Source organism: Ipomoea nil, unplaced genomic scaffold (genome assembly GCF_001879475.1).
Source record: "Ipomoea nil cultivar Tokyo-kokei standard unplaced genomic scaffold, Asagao_1.1 scaffold3104, whole genome shotgun sequence".
Lineage (NCBI taxonomy): Eukaryota > Viridiplantae > Streptophyta > Magnoliopsida > Solanales > Convolvulaceae > Ipomoea > Ipomoea nil.
Genome location: NW_017619532.1, coordinates 2,282,029 through 2,306,395, shown reverse-complemented (window position 1 = coordinate 2,306,395; position 24,367 = coordinate 2,282,029). Strand labels below are relative to the sequence as shown.

Here is a 24,367-nt window from a genome sequence, read left to right as displayed (position 1 = left end):
TCAAAAGCTAATGTTGGGGCGACCAAGAGCTTTGACATATACGCAGAGATGGTGGGTGGAGTTGAAAATGTGGGAGCAACACAGTTAGACTTCAAGAATTACAGGAGGGAAATTTTGGCATACATGAAAGGTGGAGATGTACAAATGGTAGTATCCAACTACCTTGATATCAAATTTGACTATAGCGATATGTATTTTGAGTATGAAGCAAATGAGAACGACCAATTGGCTTGAGTTTTCTGGGCGGATGGTGTGGCACGGAAGCAATACAGTGCTTTCGGTGATGTTGTCTCTTTCGATGCTATGTACAAGACGAACAGGTATTATAGATTAAAATAACGAAGATTGTAACTGCTTGTTAATTATGTGTTGGATCGTATATGCATACTAGGTATAGGTTTGTGCATGGTAGGGGATTAACATGTGTACCCATACAGTAGCGTGTGCGAATTCCTGATGTGGGCATTGTTATTAAACATGTGTGTATAAGTATGTGCGTTAAAGGAGTAGGTTTGTGCATTTAGGAGGAGAATAATTAGGCCTGTGCATGGGTAATGTACTAGTCTGTGCAAGAGGCGGATATTAATTCGGCCTGTGCATGTGTCTTCTAGTCGATTGTGCATACCCGTATAGTAGTGTGTGCAAAATCCTGATGTGTTTGTTGTAATTATACGTAATCCGGCACCCAAAGCGTAACTTGTATTAACTTGTCTGAATGGTTTGACAGGTACGGGCTCGTGTTTGTGCCATTCACAGGTATAGACAATCATAAGAAATGCGTGACATTTGCAGCAGCACTGATTGCAAGGGAAGATGTAGAATCGTACCGTTGGGCCCTTAACAATTTCAAAAAGACAATGGGTAGCACACCGGCTATAACAGTAACGGATCAAGACCCAGCTATGAAGGTGGCGATTGCGAAAGAGTTTCCCGAGACACGCCATCGTTACTGCATGTGGCATATAATGACAAAGGTAGGTGATAAAGTTAGTAGTGAGCTGGCGAAGAATGAGGAGTTCCGGCGGGAGCTAAATTCAGTGGTGTGGAACGACAGCTCGACGTCCGAATATTTTGAGATTGCATGGAACGGAGTTATTGAAAAGTATGGGTTACAAGAGAATGTGTGGTTTAAACGTATGTATGAAGAGCGTGCGTTGTGGGTACCTGCACATTTAGAAGATGTGTTTATGGGGGGGGGGGGGGGTTACTACGCACGACATCCCGCTCCGAAGCTGAAAATAGAATATTCAGGAGCAACACTGACAAGCACTTATGCCTTGGGGAATTTTTCAACCGGTTTGAGAGTGCTATCAGAAAGCAGCGATTGAAACAGACTGAACTAAGCGCGGCTTGCAACGGCCACACCCCACCTCTGAAGACCCAACTCCGTATAGAGCAAGAAACAGCATCTTTGTATACACTGACTGTGTTTTACGAGGTTCAAGATGAAATATGTGCCGGATGCTTTTCATGCCGAGTCCGCACAATCACCCATGGTGAGACGGTGAATACATATGTGGTTGAAGATGAGTTTGGGGTGCGAAACACAATCCATGTCGAAAATGGGAGCATGACAACAACTTGCGCATGCCGTATGTACAAAAGGGTCGGGCTGCTATGCAGGCATGCTTTTGCAGTATTCATGGATGAAAGGATTGATCACATACCTCCGCAACATATCACCCCAAGATGGACCCGAACCGCAATACCAAAAACAACGGGTGATATCGGGAATGAGGGTAGAGAGCAAGGCAAATATGCACCAACCGGGAACAAAGAGGAGAGTAATGTAATAAACAAATTCTACGGGTGTTTAGGCATGGCCCAAGGAAACGTGGTGAGAATGCAAGAGATCGAGCATGTGCTGGATGAGTTCAAAACGACCTGGGGTGAGGACGAAGAAGGACATGGGGCTGCGAACAAAGGGAAACAAGATATTATTGAGTCATACTGTGGAATTCCAGCACCTGAGACGGTAATAGTGCACCCCCACCAATGACAAACACCAAAGGCTCGGGCAAACGAATGCGATCAGCTAAGGAAATAGCAATGAAAGAGCACGGTGAGAAAAAGCGTACGTGTAAAACATGTGGATTGGCGACAGGGCACAACAGGCGAAGCTGCACGCAAAAGTAGGACTCGTTATCATACCGTGAAAGCACACGTACCTAAAATAACTCATCCCTAAATAATGAAGACTGCAATGGTGTTTTATAGGATTCCTTTTATGCTATTATGGCGAACTGATGTAATGTTATGCACTTTAAATGAATAAATTTTATCCTATATACGTGTAAAGTAGGTAACTAGCCCTTAGTTTAGAAAAATTCATACTGCGCGCGAAGTAGAATTACACGCTCCAGTGTTTTGCACACGCATATCGTCGTATACGCACAGACCGTGGAACGGAATTATTAAACTAAAGGAAAACACGCTGCATGGGTTGTAGTACAGAATATGGAGTAAAAAATACAAAATAACAAGGTCTACAACGCATACACTTAGGTGCCCACATGATGCACAAACCAGTACACAAGAACGCAACTGCCACGAACTTTAACGCACGACAAAAGCCAGAAACGCACACTCATACGCCGAGACAATTAACAAACACAACGTGACCAAAACAATATGAGACTGGAGCCTTTTAACAAATATGGGTGACAACTACAACGTGCATTATGTTTTTGGGAAAACAAAAATCATTCGATAAATAGATAAGTGTATTTTAAACATGGAACAATTGTTTTAATTGCTGTATAACATATAAGTCTTCAATGAGTAGCATTTTAAACATGGTAAGATTGTTGTAATTGGTGTATAAAATAAAATTCTTCAACAAGAAGCAGCACTTGACCCCCCAAAGCAGTTGACATTCGAAATCCGATGAGTGTTGCCATGGAACATCAAAATTTCATACAAGTAGCGTACACGTAATTCAACCAATGCGCGGGCATCACCTCTACGGAGCCCGCAGTCCCATGAAGCGTATGACTGGCCAACAAACGATTCCATGCGACGCATGGAAAACACACCACAATCCACCTTGTTCTTCACGTCGCGCCATGGAATACGAACCCGACGAGAGATCAGCTTTGAAACCTTGACAAATAATGGTACGACCCAAACATCCTAAAAAAACAGACAACAAATCTTGCTACAAAGACCAACAAATATCGTAATAAGGCATACGAATTAATGTGGGACAAGTACGTATTAACCAAAAATGAAGTGGAGAAAACAATTCACAGCATACCAGCACCATGGATGTGTCCCCATATTTAACAAGAGAGACATCCCCCGCCGAGGAATTATCAATAACATCAAATCTCATGCGTCTCAGATCAACTACAATAACATAGTAGTGAGCCGCTTGAAGTATAGGGAAAAGCAACTGCATGGAAAAAAAAAACAATAAGACAATTTAATCACAAAAATTAAATTCAAATATGACAAGCACCATGTCAAGTTGATCCCATGCACTATACGTAGACAACTTCAACTCTTGCTCCATACTCTCTATAAACAACTGCAACCGACGACCACGTAGCCCCGACACATCAACAACAGTATACAACTACAACACAATTGCAAACGAAACCGTAAGTTTGAAACCGAGAAAGTGAAATAAAATTGTAAAAATTGAGATAGGGAAAACAACCGTTGTTGCAGGTGACAAGAATAATCTAGTGAAACAAAATCTGCCCGACATGCTGACCGATCACAATAATTAAACAACTCCACATTCCTACCACAAAAAAAAAAAAAAAAAAAAAAAAAAACCAGTGAAAACGCAAAATTCGATTGATAACATATCTAGCGAATGGAGGTTTATACATGTCAGAAGTAACGGATCTAGCAATCTAGTCATAAACTTCTTGATGAGCAGGCTTGTGCACAGGTTGCATGTTCACAGCGAGTGCGCGTGTCCGTGGTGCATAGGAATTCATATCTAGCGTACGCAACGCACAAACATTCCTGAAAGCTGGACGCAAACGCTTAGAGGGCGCAAGACACTGCGGTGGATTATTATTCCCACTAGAGGGGGGCGGTGCTGGAAGAAGTCCCTGCAACACAGAGTTAACAGACAGTAAACATGGAAAATAATGTTTGAAAATGGCAAAACCACTATGTTAACAAGTTCTGAAAATGCGTATAACACCTCATCAGGAGTAACATGTGAATTGAGCCCCCGTTTGGGGACTCCCCAACATTGGCCATCATGACCAAGAGAGGCAGTTGCACGAGCCGCAGAGAATTGCTCGTGGGGTGGATTTACCTACAAAGTGAATTGAAAGCATATGACGGACACAATTGTAAAGAAATTAGTTGCAACACCACCTAACAGTACAACACACAGACCGAACAATTGTAAAGAAATTAGTTGCAACACCACCTAACAGTACAACGCACAGACCGAATATCAGAATCGCACAAGGCATAATTTTACACTGAACACGCACTGGCAAAATGTGACAGACACGTCATTAGCAATCCAGTCACCAGAAGATGGTATGATGTTAAAGAATGAAAGGAACGAATCGAAGCAAACTTACTACATCGCAAGGGGCCGACGAAAAATCGCGATGCGTGATATTTGGGGAACGAACGTCATGGTCATGGGCAATGGCATCCACAGCAGCCAAGCATTGGGTAGGGAGATCTTGAGTCAACCCGAGATTGAACGACGGAATGTCAGGATCAACCTATATAATGGAAGTAAGATGTGATATAACGTAACAAATGAACATAGCAGTGGCTATGGAGGTAAACGCACACACCTATCAAGTAAAATTCCCGCCCAACATAGTGGCCGCGCATGACATAGTAACATGACTAAACAATGCTAAACACACATGTAAAACCAGTAACCACGACTGGCAAGGCCTAACAGGTGTATTACTTAAGACCATGCATATGGCTCATCGAATGCAGCGGCCAAGCACAGGGACATCCGAAGCGGCGCACACGCACACGCACAGAGAAAGTGATGCACAAGGCAGAAACTTACAACCATTGGCAGTTTGTATGATTATGAAAAATGATGGGGAGTATACAAGCATACTTACTGCAACACGTGGGGCCGATAAACAGTCCCGCGGCATAACATTAGGAGTACATAGGGCATATTCACGGGCAATCGCGTCCACCACCACCCAACATTGGGTAGGCAGATCTTGAGACAAACCAACACTGAACGGGTCATTACCTTCGCCACCCTAAGGAATGTAAGTAAACAATCATATAAAACACCAATGTGAAATTACAAAGAAACATACGTCAGTGCATACCGATAACATAGTACAAAATGTTATACATAGCATCATGTACACCCTGAAACTGAACAAAGCAGTGGCCATAACAAAAAATACACGGGAACCAACACCAGAAACATACTGAGCCACCAATACAACCACATCCGTGCGTGCCATCATAAAAATTGAGCAAAAAGATTAGAACAAGTTAGCAACTAAAGATAACAAAAAATGTACATATTAAAGCCACCACAGAAACCCTAAGTACGCCTAGCTTTCTTGCGCCGGTATACAAGCATACTTACTCCATCTGGACCGCCCACACCAAGAGACCCACCGAGCGGTGCATCTACAGCCATGTCATTGCTACGCCCCACCTCAACACCCACACTGACACAACCTTGTTGCTGGTCAACATCAGTATTTGACAAAGGGATATCGCCACCTACTCTGTTCTGCTGGGCGGCAATAACGCACTCATCAACAGCATCCAAATTCACCAGGTTTCTCCATATCTCATCGTCACTGAGTGACGCAGTCGCTGCCGCATCCACTGATGCCCCACCCCCGTAACATCCATATTGTTCTGCCACCGTACTCAATCTACGTGCCCCAGCTAACACCCTAACAAAACCCTCCGAACCAACGTAGTGCTCCTGATGCTGCTCCATAAACTGAAGCATGTCATCCAACGCTCCAGCTAACACGTCAGTCTTGTCAGCAAAAATTTGAGGAATGCTTTACAATGTTACGATACAAAATACTTAAACAACCCGGCTAGGAAAAAAGAAGAAAATCCACAACAGTAATATGCACAAACATAATTCCCTAAACGCACAAATCGTGCGCATATAAGCTGCTACTACACATTATTACAAAGCATATTATTAGTTACAGGCTAAAATATGAAATGTAAAAATGAATGAAAAATCGAACTAAAGTGAAATTACAATGAGAAACAAATACACATTGCTAACGACATGAGAAATATAAAAAGCATACTATTTTTACGCTGCCACTAATTTATACGCACCCACACAAATAAATGAAAGCAAAAATTGGCAGCAACATAATAACAACGCACATGTAATATGCACATACTTGAAACATTCAACCATAAATGCCAAATGCACACTCTGAAAGGCGTATATGCACATAGCATGCACATACTGGACCCCTAGTACGCACAGAGTAGGAAATGAATGCCATCGGTAACAACACTATGCACACGCATAATGCACAAAAAAGCACAAACAGTGGAATAAAAAAAAAAAAAACTAATCTCATTTTTTGTTAAGATGATCGATAAAATGCAAATCCTACTAATTCAATACCACAAAAAATGTCCACATAAATTGACACTACAGATTATTACAAATCATATGATAACTTACAGATTAAAATAAGAACTGACAAAGCAAACAAAAAGTAAATTATAATGAAATACAAGTAAACATTGTTAAGCAATTGAGATATATAAAATGCATATTATTTAAAGGCCGCCACAGATTTGTATGCACCACCACAGAAAAATGAAATCAAAACCTGGCAGCCAAATAATAACAAACCAATATAAAATGCACATTCTAGAAATGCATACCACCAGGAAAAGCAGTTTGCACACGCTGAGTTGCATATACGCTCAAACATGCACAAACTGACTACACAAAACGCACAGACGATAAAATGTACTCCAGGAGCAACAAAACTATGCATACGTAAATAAACCCCAAAGGCACAAACCATAACCCAATCTCACACCATGCACTTCCACTTTATATAACATAGCATATTACCTTCGCCGGAGCTACAACAGCAGGTCCACCAACAACATGTCGCGCATCACCACCCTATACCATAAAAAACAAATCAAAACACAAATACCATGGAAATAAGAAATTGGTAATTGACTCATGGCAACACGCAAAAACCCAAACCAATCTACACGTCAAACTTATTACAAAAAAAAAAAAAAAAAAAAAAAAAAAAAAAAAAAAAAAAAAAAACTGTTGGTTGGAACCATCATCAGCACCGGGACCTATGGGGGCAGCATTTGGAATGAAAGGTCCAACCACATCACCTCGACCAAAAGCACCCATTTTTATCTCAAATAATTCTCTAGAGTCTAAAAGGCTTGAACTCCATCCACGTAGTGCATGCATCGATCGGGGCACAACCCTCTCAGAATGAACAACCCTATCAACGTACAACAACTGAAAATGAGAAAGATTAGGCACCAGCACACGAGACGCAACAAAAAACATAGAGAATAGCATTTTGGGCAAAAACCAAAACGTACCACCAAGAATAAAGAAAGGCCTGAGAAAGGTTGATTCGGGTGCAACATCCACGTGGCATGCCTATCCACCAAACACTCCAAGACAAACCTACACCAATTCAAATTCTGGATTTGCTCAACATCCTCAAAGTGGTTACACTAGCTCGTTCGCATACCCATTCGTCATGGGAGAGCCCAAGATACTAATGGCTAGCACAACAAAGTGCCTTTTGAACCAAACATCGCCCTCAAGAAGACCCCTTAACTTTGAAGCAATCTTGGATAACGTAACATTATGATTTGACTTCTCAAATTTAGCCCGCCAAGCCTTCAAAGAGTCACTGATGTCGTCCTTTGGCCTCTTGGTGATAACAACCTCACCAGCAGGCAACCCCATAATGGATTGCACATCAGCCTCTCAAACATTGATCACCGAACCATTTTCTAACCGCAAACACATGTTCACGGGGTCAAAATTATATAGCAGCCACCTAGCCAACCGCTTAGGAATGGCATGAGTTCGTAAATTCAAGAGTTCTCCTAACCCCATCTCAACAACGGCTCTCTTCTGGCACGCATTAAAATACTAGGAGACGCCCGAATCTTGAAAGGGGAAAAAAGAGCATCGTCCACAGCATCAGAAGCAACATCCGTGCCTTCGGGAACCAAACCTGAATCAGCAGGGGGAGCCGGCAATTGAACATCAACAGTGGGTGGTGGCATGGGTGCCACCACATCTACAACACCTACGGACTCCCCCTCAATGACACCTAGAAACTGTTAGACTAAAATATCACATGCATCAAAGAATATGTGATCATAGGATCGACTAACCTCCAGCCATAGTTTCTGTTACGGTTGAGCGATCCGGACTGCTGCAGAGATAACGAGTATTTTGTCTCTCACTTTACTCAGCTCTCTCTAGATGGTGTATGAGGTATGTAATGTGAGCAGTGAGAGGACTAGTGACCTTATATAACCACTGGCCATCATTGTGGTTGATTGTCTTTAGGTCTCCTAAACCCTAACCAGACTCCTAATCATAATGGTAGTCTAGCTATTAGGTTATTAGTGTTGCACCATATATCAAATACTGAATATTATCATAACTTATCCTAATGTTATAATAATAGTAACGGATAAACGTTACATTCTCCCACTTGGTGCAAGCACTACCACTCAATAACAGAAAAACACCAACCATAATGATATGTTCTCATTAGCACGAGTAGTATCCATTATGATCAAATGCAAACTGCCATTGAGCACTTAATTAGGAAACAAAACCCAACGAAATAAACCCTATGTTTATTCCAAGTCCCTGAAGTACATTTTCTCATCAATATAAAGTAAATGAAGGTGTACACACTTAATTGAGAAAATGTCTGAATGCTAAAGAATTTTAAACTGAATGTATATACAAATTCCATAGTGGGAAAAAGTCCCATTTTCTGAACCAGATCCTTGAATTTAACTGAAGGCATGCATTTAGTCAAGGGATCTGCTGACACCAACTCAGTATGAATGTGTTCAAAGAATACAACTTTATTTTTGACACGATTCCTAATTGCTAAGAACTTGATGTCGATGTACTTAATTCGACTCCCACTTTTGTGGTCTTAGCTAGGAAGACTGCAGCTGAGTTGTCACAGTAAACTTTCAATGGCTTAGATATGGAATCCATAATTCTAAGCCCAGAGATAAAATTCTTTAGCCGAACACCCTATGAAGTTGCCTCGAAACTGGAAACGAACTCGGCTTCCATGGTAGAAGTAGCTATTAAGGACTGTTTAACACTTCTCCATGAGATAGCCCCACTGGCCATAATAAAGACGCACCCTGATGTTGATTTCCGAGAATCAACACAGCCAGCAAAGTCCGCGTCTGAATGACCGACAACATCTAAATTGTCCGTCTGCCTAAACCCAAGCTTGTAACCTTTGGTTCATCTTAGATACCTTAGAACCCTCGTTACAGCTCACCAATAGTCTAACCCCGGATTGTATTGGTAACGCCCAAGCATTCCAACCGCAAGAGCAATGTTCGGCCTTGTACAGACTTGAATATATCCAAGACATCCAACAAGGGATGTTCTCCATTGATTCTTTCTCCAAGTCATTTTCCGGACATTGGTCGAAACTGAATTTATCCCCATTAGATATGGGAGCAGCGTTTGGTGAACAATTTTGCATATGAAATCTCTCTAAAACTTTGTTTATATAGGTTTCTTGAGATAAACCCAGTATACCCCGGGACCTATCTCTCTGAATTTTAATGCCAATAACATAAGAGGCATCACCCATATCCTTCATATCAAAGTTCTTAGAAAGAAATTGTTTCACATCACGAAGCATCTCCTTATCATTGGTGGCAAGTAAGATGTCATCCACATATAAAACAAGAAAGCAAATTTTACTCCCACTCACCTTTTGGTATATACAGTTATCTGAGGGATTTTCAACAAAACCAAATGAAGAAATTACCCCATCGAATTTGATATACCATTGACGGGAGGCTTGTTTTAAACCGTATATGGATTTCTTAAGCTTACATACTAAATGCTCACCACCGCTAGAAGAGAAACCTTCAGGTTGTTTCATATAAACCTTCTCTTCTATATCACCATTTAGGAAAGCGGTTTTCACATCCATTTGTTGCAACTCAAGATTAAAATGTGCAACTAATGCCAGAATGATCCGAAGTGAATCTTTCTTTGATACAGGAGAAAAGGTCTCCTAGTAATCGATTCCTTCTTTTTGAGTAAATCCCTTGGCAACAAGCCGGGCCTTGTATCTCTCAATGTTGCCTAATGAGTTTCTTTTAGTCTTAAAAATCCATTTACAGCCAATGGCCTTGGCCCCATTAGGCAACTCAACAAGATCCCAAACTCCATTGTCCTTCATGGAATTCATTTCATCTTTCATGGCTTCCAACCATAACTCAGACTGCGCACAATTTGTGGCTTGAGAGAATGTTTCAAGATTATTTTCTTGCCCCTATGTCAGATTCTTGTAGATACGAAACATAATAACTAGGAACTGCTGATCGCCTTATCCGAGTAGACCGTCTTAAGGTTGGACCCTCATCACCTTGTACAGGCTGCGGGGCAACTACCTCTTCAGGAACTGGTGGCAGTTCTTGAATTGGTTTAGTCTGCATCGGCTCAGAATCTTGTTGTATATCCTGAGTTGGTTCAACCATTGGTTCGAAATCTAGTTCAGGCGGTTGCTGTAAGTCCTGAACTGGTTCTTCCAAAGGTTGATCCTCAACAGTTTGTGGAATCTGAACGGTAGGTGGTATATCTGCAGGCAGAACTAAAGGAGCACTGCGGATAAGTACCACCAGATGACGTAGAAGGGTGAGAGTCAATATGATCGAAAGAAGGAACTAAGTCCTTAAACCGATCACTCCCACTAATCAAGTCACCTTCAAGAAATTCAGCATTCCTTGATTCCACTATCCTAGTAGTATGAGATGGACAATAGAACCTATAACCCTTAGAAGATTGTGCATATCCAATAAAGAAAACACAAATCGTCCTTGGGTCAAGTTTCTTCTCGTGTGGGTTATATATCCTCACCTCAGACGGACATCCCTAAACACGCATATGTTGCAAACTCAGTTTCCAACCTTTGAATAACTCAAACGGTGTTTCAGGGATAGCCTTGGTTGGAACACGGTTTAATATATACGTTGCCGTCTTAAGTGCTTCATCCCATAACGACTTAGGAAGCTTATAGTTGCTAAGCATACTCCGCACTATATCCAGAAGGGTCCAGTTTCTTCTTTCAGCTGCACCATTTTGGTCCGGAGAACCAGACATGGTGTATTGGGCAACAATCCCATGCTCTTGAAGAAACTTAGCAAATAGACCAGGTGCTTGCCCATTCTCATTGTATCTACCATAGTATTCACCACCCCTATCAGACCTAACTATGTGTATTTTCCTGTTACATTGGTTTTCAACTTCAGCTTTAAATGATTTAAAGGCATCCAATGCTTCATGTTTATGATGAAGTAAATACACATAGGAAAAACTTGAGAAGTCATCAATAAAGGTGGTGAAATATTTCTGACCAGGTATTGTCATATCAGGACAACATATGTCAGTATGAATAATTTCCAACAACGTTGAACTTCTATTGGCACCTTTCTTTGACTTGTTTGTCTGCTTACCCGTAATGCAGTCAATGCAAGTCTCAAAGTCAGTATAGTCTAGAGTAGAAAGTACTCCATCCTTTACCAACCTTTTAATACGCTCAAGGGAGATATGACCTAATCTCCGATGCCACAACATTGAGGAATTGTCGTTAATACTGCACTGTTCGGTTCCGTTTTGAACATGTAAAGAATTGTAAACTGAATCATTCTTTAATCTAAGACGGAAAAGACCATGAGACAATGTACCAGTACCAACACAAGTATAATAATGAAATAACTCGATATTATTGGTATTAAATTCAAAAGAATAACCGAAGGGTACAAGTCTAGATACTGAAACTAAGTTCCTAGAAAAACTAGGAACATAAAATGTCTTTTCTAACGTCATTACAAAACCATTGTCCAAAACTAAATTGCAAACTTCGACAGCTTCGACTGGTGACGCAATCTTGTTTCCAGAGAAGATGCTACACTCAGTTCCCGTTGGCTGTCTCAATTTTGTCAAATCCTGCAAAGAGTTTGCAATTTGGATTGTTGAACCAGAGTCAACCCACCAAGAATTAGTATTAACTTCTGACATATTAAATTCGAAACAAACAAAAGAAGATGGAACATACCCAAGCTTAGCCACAAGCCTTTGTTCCTCCATTGCACACATGGTTATCAACTCATTGATAGACCAGTCCACTTTATGTGTGATGTAGGAAATCTTAAAAGGATTGTACTCTTGAGGAAGGGTATCAAGTGCAAAAAGCACCAAATAATCATCTGGTAGAATGATTTCCAACTCCTTTAATTGAGCCGCAATATCCCTGAGTTGCATAATGTGTTCACGCGTTCCCTTGACAGTGGAAAGACGCAAATTTCTCAACTTCATGATTAGAGTCATTGCCAAAACTTTCTTTGATTCAATGAAGTTATCATCGATAGCTTTGAGCAAGGGTTTCGCTTTCTTAATGTCCTCAAAGCAAAAACGAATTTTTCTGGAAATTCTTGACTTAATGAAGAGCACACATAATCAATTGGATTTCTCCCATTGTGCGCGAAGCTGCTTGGCTTCGCTAGTGCTTTCTTCAGTAACCTCAGGGGGTTCCTCATTGAGAACAGCGTAATCCAACTCTAATAATCTTAATTGCAAGAGAATAGCATCTTTCCATCCTTTGTGGTTATCTTCATTAAGGATTGGAACATTAATTTGTGTTTGAGTGCCAGGATGAGTTGCTGTAAAGAATAATAATTAATGCTTGGTTAGAATTTTCGAGGCACAAAAAATTAGAGAGAGATACTGAAGTACATAATATTACCAATGTAAAATTATGCAAAAGATAAATTCGGATGCCATAAAAATTGTCTGTAGGCTAAATTTTTACGCATAATGAATTTACCAAAACTGAATGGTGGAAATGGAATGGGTGCGATTTTAATTTTTCCACCCTTAATGACAAAACTACCAAAACTATATGCCGATACATAATCCCTGTGGGCAAATTATGATCATAGCATGGTATTTCATCCTAATTAACCCTACAAATATAACAAAATTGCCTGTGGGCTAAATTTTGCCATATCACGTAGAGTGAATTACAATATTCTTGCATTAACTTTATGTGAGTAAAACTTAATATGTAATTTTGAAAAATTAAAGATGCTGTGGCTACTCTTTAATTAACCAAAGAACATAATCACATTAGCAAGAAAGCCTAATAAACAAACAGATTAAACCAAAATATGATAGACAATCCTTAGGTATACTCCCAGGAAAGTTGGTCGAGACGAAGCTCGGTTAAAAACCAACTCCTTAGACAGAGTAGTGTCGCAAGGGGACTAGTAGCAACAAGGCTTTTAAGCCAGGGCCATAGAACTAGTATTCCTCCCAAGAAACTTCCCTAATTCATGTGTTCTCATTTTTGAAGTAAAATCGTTTGAAAGATCTAAAGAGTAGTTTCACCTATGGATAAGGCTTTGAATAGGGTAAACTACGAATTGTTTATGTATTTTATGTGCTTTAGGAACTTTATAAAACACGAGTGGAGTAATAACTGAAGATTGAGTAATAATATGCATAATCTAACCTGAAAGGCACTAATTCACCTAAAGGTACTAAATCATGCAAAGCATATAATTCAGACCTAAAAGGCTCTAAATTTTTCTTAATGAACATGCTTTTCTACATGCATAATTATAACAGTCAAATAATTATTGCAATAAAGAGATAAATAGCATGCTCAGATTATGCACATTACTCACAAATACTCCACAATTAAATTGTAACACTTAATACAATTTAAACTGAAAAACATTATTAAATTAAAATTCAACTGAAGAATTAAAACTGAATAATTATTCAAAGTTGAACAATAATTTAATAATAGACTTAATAAAAAATTTCAATTGGATAATTTAATTAGAAGAAGTCCAAATATGATGATGATATTAAACTGAATGAATTGATGTAGTCCAAATATCAATTCAGGCTTGACCCAAAACCATAACAGGCGCAGAAAAAAATAATAATAATATTATTATTATTATTAATTTTTTTTTTTATATGAGCCCAGGTCTGGCCCAAATGGCCAGACCTGGCCCAATTAACTTAAGCCAAACATTCATCATCCATCTTCTTCATCTGAATAATCGCAAGCCAGCACCGGAATTCGAAAAACAAGAAGCAATTTTCGGCGAAGCAGCGAAAAGGCCAAAAATAAAAAATAATTATCCAATTTAATTAATTTTTTTTTGTTTCTTAATGCGGGATAAACTAAAATTTCCAGCAGTCCAGACAATTTAATTGCGAACCAAAGAATATTCACCATATGTAATTGAATTATACAAATATGTATACAACATATGCAAATATTATACGCAATTAAACGAACTAGGCAGAGATTATTTATGGCGACTGATACCAACTGTTAGACTAAAATATTACATGCATCAAAGAATATGTGATCATAGGATCGACTAACCTCCAGCCATAGTTTCTGTTACGGTTGAGCGATCCGGACTGCTGCAGAGATAACGAGTATTTTGTCTCTCACTTTACTCAGCTCTCTCTAGATGGTGTATGAGGTATGTAATGTGAGCAGTGAGAGGACTAGTGACCTTATATAACCACTGGCCATCATTGTGGTTGATTGTCTTTAGGTCTCCTAAACCCTAACCAGATTCCTAATCATAATGGTAGTCTAGCTATTAGGTTATTAGTGTTGCACCATATATCAAATACTGAATATTATCATAACTTATCCTAATGTTATAATAATAGTAACGGATAAACGTTACAGAAACAACAACCATTAACTAGAAGAAAAGAAAAACACCATGACAAATAATAATACAAAACCAGAAAGTAACATCACTGGAATGGAATCCAAAATGCACAGGCTACAAAACTAGAAAGCACAAATCTAAACTAAAGGCCAAAAATCAATCTAGCACAAATGCCAAACACAAAAAGGTTACTATCCAATCTCCAAAACTACTTTAAAAAAAAACACTACTTTTTAAAACAAAAAATAATAGAACAAATATAAAAAACACAACGACACGAATAATTCTATTTCATGAAAACATAAAAATGTGGGAAAATAACAACGCACAGACTCTGAACCAATCCCGCAAACACGTAGAGTTAGACAACACACCAACCTGATGGACAAGGCGGCCATAAAATCACAAAAAGCAAACCCCAAAAACAAATCAAAACAAAGAAAGAAATGGAATCCAAAACGCACAGACTATAAAACCAGAAAGCTCAAACCTAACTAAAGGCGACAAATCAATCTAGCACAAATGCCAAACACAAAAGGGTTACTATCCAATCTCCAAAACAACTGTAAAAATAAAAATAAAAAAAAAAAAAACCAGTACTTTTTAAAATAAAAAATAATAGAACAAATATAAAAAACACAACCACACAAATAATTCAATTTCATGAAAGCATAAAAATGTGGGGAAATAACAACGCACAGACTCTGAACCCATGCCACATACACGTAGAGTTAGGCAACACACCAGCCCGATAGACGGGGCAACCATAAACTCGCAAAAAGCAATACGCAAAAACCAACCAAAATAAAAAAATAAGATGATTCCACTTCATACCAATAAAGACCGAGGGGTAGATTGAATTAAAAATACACACGTGATACAAAACTAAACAACTAACTACACACATACTCCAAATCCCGAAAATGCTAACAAACATCACCCACGGACAAAACAAAACTGCCCTGCATCTGCAGAACCCGTTAAAACTAAACCGAAAAACAAATAAAAAACAACATACAATCACTAACAAATATAAGATATATACAGAAAAGAAACTAAAACCAAAAATATAAATACCAAGACCACATGAGCACAAAAAACCCCAACAACAAGCCAACCCACACACCCACCACGCCACACGCACACCCAAACGCTAAAAAAAAACTCTAAAAAAAAAAACAAAAAAAAAACAAAAAATACCTACCATACCGCCCCTAAAAGGCCACACCACCGGCCACCACCCACCCACACAATCGCCGCCCGAAAACCCAACCCACCGGAAAAGACCTAACCCAACCCCACACATGCACAAGCAGCGAAACTGGAAATTCGAAAACCAAAAACAAAAACCCCCAAAATCAGAAAGAAAAACACACAACAACAAACAACGAACTCTAATAGAAATCAAAACAAAAATAAACGACCGGAACGAGAAAAAAAAAAAAAAAGAACGGAAAAACAAAATACCTGGCGGAGACACGGACGAACTTCCTCTCAGACGTTTAGACCGCGTAGAACTCGACCCCGCCATGGAGAACAGTGAGATACCACTCCGCAAACACGAGCCCTGGAAAAAAAAAAACCCCTAACTCTCTACTACTTGAATGAAACAACGGGGAGACGAAGAGACTACCAGAGAAGCATTGGCCAGCGGGAAATATGAAGCGATCCTAATGAATGCAATAAAATAAATATACCTAATATATCTACGCACACCCCCAAAAATCCGCCGGTAAAAATACTAAACAAATTAAAAACAAAGTGAAAAGACAACACAGCCCTTACCACACCACACGTGCGCATGTTTGAAGCCTAAAACAATCAATCACAGCAATTAAAAAGAACAACATCAACGCATCATATTAAAGCTCACAAAACCACCAGAATGGGGGGATCCACCGGATTCAAAATCTATATATTGAATCCGGTGCACACCCCCTAGTCAGCCGAGCCCGTGAGCACCCTCCCTGATCGTTGATTTTAATTTTTTGACGATTCAGATTGATTAGCACTTGGATCCCATGTTATACTGATTTTAGATGAAACATGGGTCTTTTTGTCCTTAAGCACTATATTTATTACTTTCCATTTCGTTTATTTCCATGTTTATAAAGATTTGTAGCGTTATTTCAGCTCTCCTTAATCAATATTTCTCTCTCTCTCTCTTAGCGATTTTCTTTGGAATTTTACGGCGGTGTGTGCGTGGGTGTGGAATGGTGTGTGCGTTTTATTGTAACAGGGCTCGTACACCACGACGTGCTGGTTTTTTTTTCATAAAATTATGCGTTTTGGTATGTGCGTTTCGTGATACAGGCATGTACATTTTGGTTTGTGTGTTACTAGTTTCGGGCGTGTGCGAAACTTATCCAAAAGAAAACAAAAATATACGAATCTAATTTGGGTATCGGCGTTTGAATTTCGAGTAGATAATCAATGCGTAGTAGATATCGTATTGGGCTTGTTGTGTTTTTTTTTTTTTAAATTGTGGGGAATTTTACGATGGTGTGTGCGCGGGTGTGGAATGGCGTGTGTGCGGGTATGAAATGGCGTGTGCGGTTTTCTGTAACAGGAGGTGTACACCATGGCAAACTATAAAACGCACACATCATTCCACACTCACGCACACACCGCCGTAAAATTTTCTTTAATTTAAAATTTCAGATGTACAAAATATAATTAATTATTACCATTGATAGGGTCCCTAATAATTTAAAATATCAATTTCCATTCATAATCTCCCTAATATAATGCTTAAGACTCAAATTGAATTATATCCATAATTAAACATATATCTACAATTACTATTTAATCCTTTTGATTTAAATATATCCTTAATTACTTTCACAATCTCTTATAATCTCAACCATTTATGGAAAATGAATCAATGGATATCATGAGATCTCATGATCTCATCTAGTATAGGGGTTGCACCAGATTCGAAGCATATATATATATATATATATATATATATATATATATATATATATATATATATATATATATATATATATATATATAATTGTATAATTCATATTCATACTAAATTACTAAATATAACTATGGTAAAATTTTAATTAAAACCTAAATGAATTCAAACTTACCATTGAAGGATGTAAGAAAAAATATTGTGTATGCATGTACATGGTAATAATAATGTGGAAAGATAACAAAAGTTATAACAGCAGGAATATCTTTGTCCAAAAATTTATGTAGTACAACTTTTATAGCTTAAGGTACAAAAAAATTAACAGCAAAAACGAACATAAACCAGGAGTATAACTTGGATTGAAACTTATTATGTTTTTAGATATACTAGTATCTTTACCCGTGCGATGCACGGAATGAAATTGTTGTAATATATAAAGAATATTTAAATCGATATATAATTATTTAAGAGTTAATTTCACCAGAGGTCGCTTATCTTTTCTGACAATTTTAAATTTAATTCTAGACTATAGTTATTAATTATTACGATTTATTCTATGTTAGATCTCGAAAAAATACGCGATTTCAAAAAAAACATTTGCCCAAAACGGACAATCGAGTCAAAAGTTATGCATTACCGAACTTTTGACACTTTACAACTTAAAAGAATAGAAATGGGCGGGAAGTTAGAATTGCAATAGGAATTGTATTACACAACTTTATAATTTTACAATTGAATTTTTACCCAGAATTATTGTAAGAATGGGAAAGTAGAAATCAATATATTTTATTGGGAAGAGAGATTTTTTTAGGAATTGGGCTGGAAGTTAAAATTTTAGGATTTTGTTTTTATATATAGTATAGAAGTATAGATTGTAATAGGAATTGTATTACACTATTTTATAATTTTAGAATAGAATTTTTACCTAAAATTATTGTACGAATGGGAAAGTAGAATCAATATGTTGGTGGGAAGAGAGATTTTAGGAAGTATTCGTCGAAAAGAAGCCCCCTCACTGCCACTGATGAGACTTGATCCCTGGTCATTCTTCCAAAGTTTCACCTCTATAACCAGTTGAGCTACCCATGCAAACTTATATATAGCATAGATTGCAATAGGAATTGTATTACACTATTTTATAATTTTAGAATAGAATTTTTACCAAGTACGAATGGGAAAGTAGAAATCAATATATTTTATTGGGAAGAGAGATTTTTTAGGAATTGGGCGGGAAGTTAAAATTTCAGGATTTTGTTTATATATATATATATATAGTATAGATTGCAATAGGAATTGTATTACACTATTTTATAATTTTAGAATAGAATTTTAACCCAGAATTATTGTACGGATGGGAAAGTAGAAATCAATATATTTTATTGGGAATAGAGATTTTTTAGGAATTGGGCGGGAAGTTAAAATTTTAGGATTTTGTTTTTATATATAGTATAGATTGCAATAGGAATTGTATTACTCTATTTTATAATTTTTGAATAGAATTTTTACCCAAAATTATTGTACGAATGGGAAAGTAGAAATCAAGATATTTTATTGGGAAGAGAGATTTTTTAGGAATTGGTCGGGAAGATAAAATTTCAGGATTTTGTTTTTATATATAGTATAGATAGATTAATTAAGATTTCATTACTTTTTACTGACGAAATTTTATTTGTTTTCATGGGCAAAGGTATAGAATAGACGACGTTATATAATAAATGACACCAAAGCATTTATTTTACAAATGAGATTGTGAAATAAATCATCGCTAAAAGTAAAAAGTAATTTTTACCGGGAAACAAGTTTTCGTTCGCGCCCTTCACTCATAATATAACTAAAAACAAATAATAATCTATAAAAATTAATAAATTTCTCTTCGATTCCACAACGTCACATAACTTTCTCAGAACTTCAGGCATCAGGCAATGCAAGCTCTCATGTCTTCACCAAATTGAACTCAAAAGCTTCATATTGTTGCAATACCTCAACAAAAATCGCACACAGTGAAGAAGAAGATGTTGTATGCCTAGGTGAGTATAAACCCTAACCTACAAATCTTCATCCAACCATGTGTAAATCCAAATTCATCTATTCTTGTTTTTTCTATTCAACTAGTCATGACCTTTTCTTTCTTCTATTCTTGGTTCTAGATTTTGTAAAATATATTCAAGTTTTTATTTATTTGTTTAGATTTTAATTGAAAACTTGAGATAAGACCTTCATGTATGTGATTAGTGATTATCTAGTTGCCTTTGCTATTTGTATTCTTTCCCTTTGACGGTAAATATGTTACCTGTAATAATAATATTAGAATAACGTTATGTGAGGGAGTAACAATAGTTGTATTGCCTTAGTGTCTTAGTATAGAAAGTACAGTGTGTCTTTGCCTCGAGTATTTAACGTCCCCTTTGCTAGCTGAGGAGAGCCCCATTTATACTAGAGTCCTAACGGTAACAACATGAGACATAAATGGGGAGCCTAAGCCTTTAATTCTCTCTCATCCATGGTGGCTTCAATGCTGGCTTCAATGACAGTAAAGGTGGCACCTGTTGGAATTCCTAACCGTTGGAGTTTTGTCCGTTGGGTTCCGATGTGATGCAAGGTCAAATGCCCACTTATGATCCGGATCGGTTGCCAGCCCTATTATCCTGTCACCAGTCCCCCCTACTCCTGAGTCAACGGATGTGTTTGAGTTGACTAGGGAGTAAGACTGAATTTGCTTGATATCGTGCAAAATCCCGGTTGATCCTGAGTATGTGATTTTATTTTACAAATCACATATGATTTTATTTTATTTTTTATGCTGGCCGAGACAGGCTTTGGCCTAGGTTGGCAGAGGTGCGTGCCTCCGGCCAATCGCGGCCGAGGCGTCGCCTCGACCGATCGTGGTCAAGGCGTCGCCTCGACCGATCGTGGCCGAGGCGTCGCCTCGACTGACCGTGGCCAATGTGGGCTGATCGTGGCTGAGGCGTTGCCTCGACCGATCGTGGCCGATGCGTGCGCCTCGACCGATCGTGGCCGGGGCAGGCTCCGGCCTATTGTTTTTTTTTTTTTGCCGAGACGGACTTCAGCGTTGGCCGAGGCGGGCACCTCGACCAACCTTTGGCCAGGCGTGCCTCAGCCAAACTGTGGCCGAGGCGTGTGCCTCGGCCAACCTTTGGCCGAGGCGTGCGACTCGGTCCCTTTTTTTTTTTTTTTTTTTTGAAACAACATGGGCGAACCACGAGCACGAGATATTATTCTAAAAGATTTCATAATACAAAGCGGGTGGACCGCGATTACCAAACACTAGTCCCAAATGACTACCAGAATATTAAAGAAAAAACTTAATCAAATGTTCCGAGCTCCATACCCGATCGATCATCCTTGCAGATGATGTAGACTTGTGGATCCTTTCTACCAATCTTTTTGCATGCTTTAACGTAACAACTGCGGGCCGCTCGCTGGTCTCCCCTGACGACCCCTATCCCATTCGGAGTATGGAACTTCATACACAAGTGTTCCACCGACACTATGGCCTTGAGGTTCTCCAGTGCCGGCCTCCCCAATATGATGTTGTGCGCACAAGTGAGTCTTACCACGATGAATTCCATGTCAAGTTTGCGAATGTTAGGGCCCGTGCCTATCTCCATTGGTAAGACCCCTGACCCCTCCGTCTCCACTGAATCACCCATAAATCCAGAGAGTGGGGTACGTACTTCTTTGAGCTGGTTCCTAGGTATCCCTAACTTGGTGAAGGCATCGCAATACATCACATTGACTGAGCTTCCCGTGTCGACTAAGATGCGGCGGACCATGACATCGTTGACGTCCATCTTAATCACCAGGGCGTCACGATGGGGTAACGGGCCGTTTGGGAGGTCATCATCAGAGAAGGTGATGGCCTCTTGCCTCTGTTTCTTTTCTCTGGGAAGACTCACCACTTCTCCCACGTATAGCTGCCGGCTCCACTTCTTTCTTTCTGCGGGCGTGTCGCCCCCTGCGGGTCCACCATAGATAAAGTGTATGGTGTGCTTCTTTTGTCGTCTGGGCGCCACCTCGGTATCTTTCTCGCTATCATTCTGCTTAGATATTTGGTCGTGTTCTCTTTTTTGGCGTTCAAGGTGGACGGCTCGGTGCCATCCTCATTCCTCCAGACATTTTTTGGTGGATTGTGTTGCGACTGTTGCTGCTGCTTGGATCGCTTGACGAAATGTCGGAAGTAGCCCTGCTGGATGAGTTCTTCTATTTTTCTATTCAAAACGTGACACTCATCCGTATCGTGGCCGGCTTGTTTATGAAACCTGCAGTACTTTGTTTGGTCTGCCTTTGGGGAGACCTTCATGCACTCCTAGGGGAATTCTACCATTCCCATCTCCTCAGCTTGCTTTAGAATGACACTAACGGAATGGGTAAGAGGAGTTAAATTACGCAAGGGGACCAGGCGAGGTCGTTCGTGGTCTCGGCCTTTCCCTGCGGTCGGGTGGTTCGAGAGTGGTGCCTGGCTGGGCGGACCAGCTTTCGCAGGCTTCCCACCTTTCCTACCATCCTCTTCGTCTTTCTTCTTCCTGTCGACGTCCTCTGCTTCGGCATAGCGGCTAGCCGTCCTCATCAGATCTTCGTAAGAGCGGGGGTGGTGGGCGTTTAGCTGCTTGTGGAAATACCCTGATCTTAAGGCATGGATAAATATCGGGATCGCCGCCTTGGAGTCGAAGTCGTAGACATTATTGACTTCCTTTTTCCTTTTGATCAGGAAGTCTTTGAGGCTCTCGCCTCCATCTTGCTTCACTACACAGAGGTGAGAGAAGGGTTTCTTACGTTGTATGCTACCGGAGAAGTATGTCAGGAAGCTCTTGGACAACTCTCCAAAGTTTTGGATCGACCCATCCGGGATGGTGTTGAACCAGTCTTGGGCCGCTCCATCCAGGGTGGACAAGAACGCTCGACACATGATGGCATCCCCTGCCCCGATCATTATCATAGCAGTCTTGTACTTCGTCATGTGGACACGTGGGTCAGTGGCCCCCGTGTACTCCTTGATGGCGGGCATCCTAAAGTCTCTCGGCAAAGGTACGTCCATGATGCTTGGGGAGAATGGTGCTGCCATCCGTACCTCGGGTTCCGGCGACTGCTCCCGTGCCTCCACCCTTCTTGCTAACTCCTCGATTCTTCTCTGCAGCCTCTCGTCAGGGTGCCGGCGCGGGGCCACCTGCCGCTCCTCCATGTGTCGGCGTGGAGCTAGTTCATCGACGTGCCGTCCATCTGAGTGTCGACACGGAGCTGGTTCCTCGACGTTCCGTCCATCCAAGTGTCGGTGTGGAACCCGCTCATCAGCGCGTCGCTCCTCCAAGTGTCGACGTAAGGCCGACTCATCAATGCGTCGTCGTGGGGTCGACTCCCGAGACTCGCCCACCTCCTCTGTGGGTGATCTCTCGGCTTCTCTGTTTTCGTGTTGGTGAGGGCCTCTGGTAGAGGACCCCTCGGCCCGTGATCCTAATTTTTGCCGCACGGGCGCCCTTTGTCCGAATCGCTCTGGTGCAGATTGGGAAGGGCCTGGTTGTCGTCTCGTCGGTCCACTTCTTTGGGTCTCTACCCCTATTTCCTGGGGCCGCGGCGGGGGCACTTGGCCTTGCAGTCCCACTGCCACCTGATTTAGCGCCACCGTCACTGCTTGCTGAATGGTCGCCTGGAGGTTCGCGGCTTGGTTCACCCCTCCATTGTTGAGTTGGTCTCGAAGGTCCCCTCCATTGTTGAGTTGGTCTCGAAGGTCCCCGGGCCTCCCGTTGTTGAGCTGTTCTCGGAGGTCCCCTCTGCGATTGTTGGTGAGTTGGTCCCGGAGGTCACCTGAGGCATTGCCATTGTTCATGTTGCAGGAACCGTGGGAGCTGCGAGACACCATTCTTTCAAGCTTGCTGTTGAATGAGGAATGAGTTGTGTGTGTCGTCGCCTGCTTGGGTGTGGGACTCAGGCTCTCAATGAAAGCACCAATGACGATAAATATGTTACCGGTAATAATAATATTAGAATAACGTTATGTGAGAGAGTAACAATAGTTGTATTGCCTTAGTGTCTTAGTATAGAAAGTACAGTGTGTCTTTGTCCCGAGTATTGAACGTCCCCATTGCTAGCTGAGGAGAGCCCCATTTATACTAGAGTCCTAACGGTAACAACATGAGACATAAATGGGGAGCCTAAGCCTTTAATTCTCTCTCATCCATGGTGGCTTCAATGCTGGCTTCAATGACAGTAAAGGTGGCACCTGTTGGAATTCCTAACCGTTGGAGTTTTGTCCGTTGGGGTCTTGCCCGTTCGGTTCCCATGTGATGCCGGGTCAGAAGTGTGACATCCCAAAAATCCACATTCAATCCATGGATTAATTGAGTAATTAATCCTATTTTATTTGAAGAATTAATTCCTAAAATCCTGATTTTTAATACTCGAGGACTAGTATTTGACTAGTCAACTTCAAGGCTATGTTGTACCTTGAGCTTTGAGGGGAGT

The 24,367-nt window shown here is 40.2% G+C and overlaps 1 protein-coding gene across 1 annotated transcript; it reads left to right on the top strand.

Annotated features, from left to right (window-relative positions):
* The first annotated feature begins 303 nt into the window (after positions 1-303).
* Positions 304-2,247, top strand: LOC109166671 (protein FAR1-RELATED SEQUENCE 5-like). The gene is made up of 4 exons (XM_019315558.1): positions 304-320; positions 728-1,102; positions 1,315-1,975; positions 2,218-2,247. Exons 1-4 carry the CDS (start codon positions 304-306, stop codon positions 2,245-2,247), a joined length of 1,083 nt encoding a protein of 360 aa, XP_019171103.1.
* The last annotated feature ends 22,120 nt before the right edge of the window (positions 2,248-24,367 follow it).